This window comes from Hyalella azteca, unplaced genomic scaffold (genome assembly GCF_000764305.2).
Source record: "Hyalella azteca isolate HAZT.00-mixed unplaced genomic scaffold, Hazt_2.0.2 contig2234, whole genome shotgun sequence".
Taxonomy (NCBI): Eukaryota; Metazoa; Arthropoda; class Malacostraca; order Amphipoda; family Hyalellidae; genus Hyalella; species Hyalella azteca.
The window spans coordinates 229,262-233,110 of record NW_025932517.1 but is presented as its reverse complement, the minus strand read 5'-3'; the positions used below and the strand labels follow the sequence as shown (position 1 = coordinate 233,110).

Here is a 3,849-nt window from a genome sequence, read left to right as displayed (position 1 = left end):
TAGCAAAAAAACACTACAATGGCATCCATGATATCAGGGGAGACTATAAACTAACAAACTGAACTGGTAAAGTTTAAACAGATTTAGTTGTTTCAAACATTATTTTTCCACTAGAATGGAAAACGGCACGGAATATATGAACTTTAAGCAGCATCTCAGCATTTTTAATAGAAAAAATTAAGAAAGTAATTTTTTATAAACAGTATTACTCAGTTAATTAATTTCACAAAATGTTATTGAAGTTAATTCGCAAAATGTTGGAATTGACATTCTTCCACATCGTTGATCAAAACATTCACAAAGAAACGATTATAAAGCCATCGAAGATGCATGATTCACTGAAGATAATTCATGAAGTAGTTCAGCATTTGGAATCATAGTTAATTATAATTAAGCTGGGCAAAGAGGTCCGACGAGAAGTTGATTCCCATTGCGCCAGCATCATTGCAATGAACAAATAAATAAAGTTGGTTCATTACAATGTTACCACAAGTGAAGGACTTGGTCGCTGTCGAGAAATTGGGACGAATTTTGAGGTCAGGAAGGAAATAATAGTCGACGTTCACGGGCAAAAAATCGAGGAGTAAAAAATTGAGTGATATTGTATTTGATAAATTGCTAAAAAAATCACACAAATCACAATAAGAATTTCAAAGGCATGAGTAATTTCGAATTTAAGAACCATTATTATGACACTAACAAGTGAACATAACGACCCAACAACTACCGTTCGAGCTCGCGACCAACATTCTGATCGATAGCCCAGATTTTCGAAGCTTCACTCATCCTTCGTTCGCTCCTTGAGTCACGCGCGAGGGCGGCGGCCCAACCCTTTGCTCCTTTCCCATGTACGCATTTTTAGGGAAGAAGGAACGTGACACATAATTAGAAATAGCAAGAGATGGGCGACGCCCATAATCAATCTCCTGGAACATATACGTTAGTAGTTCCGTTTGAGTGAGTTGCAACAGTAAGAGCTTGCAGATATGACGTTCGGAGCGCATATATTACGAGCACCGTTTATGCCGACATATTCGGTTCACTACCTGGAGAGATATTTCTGCGTAGTCGTAGAATTTTTTTATTTATGGTAGGAATTTGCATCAATCGAGGGGATAATATGAAGATACGGTTAATAAATGAAGTTTTAGTGACTCGAGCCAATCGATCTTAAATACTTGACTAATCAGTAATATATTTTTAATAGTTTATGATAGGAAATTATAGCTGAATAGTTTAGTAACAAAGCTAAGAACTGTTAAGAATAAGCTCAGGTGGACTATCGCCCTAACATACACCGGCGGTGATCAGTATTCAGTGGCAGAAGAACCACAAAAAAGTCTACTAATGATCAGGGCCAAACAACGCTCAGCAAAGATGCCGGAGTGGAAAAAATACACAGAAAAAAATTATCCGACATGCCTTCAGGATCCTGATTTTGGGTTCGATAGCGACCGCGGCTCAGCTGCCAGGGAGGCATGATCATCTTTCAAAGGCTTCATTTTTCATGCCACCCAAATCAGGATCGCGGTTGTTCATGAAGACGCCCAGGTAATTTAACAGAATAAAGTAGATCTTCAGTAAATTATTTCATATGTAACAGAATGAAGCAGATCTTGAATAAATTATCTTATATGTAGAAGAATGAAGTAGATCTTCAGTAAATTATTTCATATGTAACAGAATGAAGTAGATATTCAGTAAATAATCTCAAATGTAACAGAATGAAGTAGTAGATCTTCAGTAAATTATCTTATATGAAGAAGAATGAAGTAGATCTTCAGTAAATTATCTTATATGTAGAAGAATGAAGTAGATCTTCAGTAAATTATTTCATATGTAACAGAATGAAGTAGATCTTCAGTAAATTATCTTATATGAAGAAGAATGAAGCAGATCTTCAGTAAATTATCTTATATGAAGAAGAATGAAGCAGATCTTCGGTAAATTATCTTATATGAAGAAGAATGAAGTAGATCTTCAGTAAATTATCTTATATGAAGAAGAATGAAGCAGATCCTCAGTAAATTATCTTATATGAAGAAGAATGAAGTAGATCTTCAGTAAATTATCTTATATGAAGAAGAATGAAGCAGATCCTCAGTAAATTATCTTATATGTAGAAGAATGAAGTAGATCTTCAGTAAATTATCTTATATGTAGAAGAATGAAGCAGATCCTCAGTAAATTATCTTATATGTAGAAGAATGAAGCAGATCCTCAGTAAATTACCTTCTAAATGAATACAACGAATAATCAAAGTCGTTTAGAACAAGTCTCATCAATAGTATCTATTAATATATCAATTGACGAGCTAAATACTTACAATGTGATGGAGGGGAAGTGAATTAAGGATTATATTATCAATTACAAATACAGTTAAAAATTTTTATTCATAACTGAATGGGAAGTAGCATAAATAACAATAATTGTTTATTGGTAAACATCGAATATAACGTATATTTAAACGTCTTTTTTCAATTTTTATTCTTACGTTAGGATATTTAACTACAAAAATGAATGTTTAAGCAAAAATAAAGGAATGGTTTGATATGCTACAAATTTCTACCTGTCAATAATTTTTCAATAAATACAATGCGTTTTCTCCTCTCACCTAACATATTCAGCAAAAGCCTATTATTGCTGGTAGAACTAAAAAATTGTCATAAGAAATTTTGCGCAGAGAATTTTCGATACGTACTATTGCGGGTTATCTTTCATCGTGGTTTCATGGCCGTAGAAGAAGAAATTGAATCAACACAAGTTGAACTACGAAATTACACAATACCGAATAACTGCCGCCAGCGCTGTTGATGGAGCGAGCATGATAACAGAGCAGCAACACCTCGCACGTTAGCAATCAATAGATTATATCGATGCATTTGTATTAAGGCACGTCGGCGTAACCGACGCAGCGTGCGTGACTCATCATGGCGTATGATGACGTCACGCACCACCCACCTGCCAGTCCTCTAATGGACTTCACCGCACCCAGTCCTCTAATGGACCCCATCGCATCCAGTCCTCTAATGGACCCCACCACACCCAGTCCTCTAATGGACCCCACCGCACCCAGCCCTCTAATGGACCCCACCGCACCCAGTCTTCTAATGGACCCCACCGCACCCAGTCCTCTAATGGACTTCATCGCACCCAGTCCTCTAATGGACTTCACAGCACCCAGTCCTCTAATGGACCCCACAGCACCCAGTCCTCTAATGGACCCCACAGCACCCAGTCCTCTAATGGACCCCACAGCACCCAGTCCTCTAATGGACCCCACAGCACCCAGTCCTCTAATGGACCCCACAGCACCCAGTCCTCTAATGGACCCCACAGCATCCAGTCCTCTAATGGACCCCACAGCACCCAGTCCTCTAATGGACCCCACAGCACCCAGTCCTCAAATGAACCCCACAGCACCCAGTCCTCAAATGGACCACCGCAGCTGGTGTGTTAACGATACCTTAAGATTTCTTACAACGTAAGCGGAAATTCATGCTGCGTACTAGTAAAATTGCAATCTTTAGTGATTGCTTCGAAATGTAATAAATACTGATCTAACATAACTATGTGATATTACTATCGCGCTTAACACAGATGCATAAGTGAATTAATAGCGGTGTTCCTAGTGCTTGATCAGTTCGTGGCCCATCCGCTGATCACGGACGTTGAGCGCGCGAGCAGCAGACGCGCGTTCAACAGGAGGTTGAACGCGAATCGATGGGGCGGTAACAGAATAGTTTCCTGCTGCACAGTCACCAGCCCGGTGGAAAAAACAGTTCGGAATAACGTGCAGCGCCGGTTCCTGCTTCCGCTGAGCTCGACGCATGAGCAGGTAACATGCAT

General features: G+C 38.9%; 1 protein-coding gene across 1 annotated transcript; it reads left to right on the top strand.

Moving 5' to 3' along the window:
• The first annotated feature begins 2,930 nt into the window (after positions 1–2,930).
• On the top strand, positions 2,931–3,488 carry LOC108675670 (leucine-rich repeat extensin-like protein 5). The gene has a single exon (XM_018163698.2). The coding sequence runs from the start codon at positions 2,931–2,933 to the stop codon at positions 3,486–3,488; it is 558 nt and encodes a 185-aa protein (XP_018019187.2).
• The last annotated feature ends 361 nt before the right edge of the window (positions 3,489–3,849 follow it).

Bases quoted from the DNA above. Each gene is read 5' to 3' on its own strand.
- LOC108675670 (XM_018163698.2), top strand. From the start codon at position 2,931: ATGGCGTATGATGACGTCACGCACCACCCACCTGCCAGTCCTCTAATG.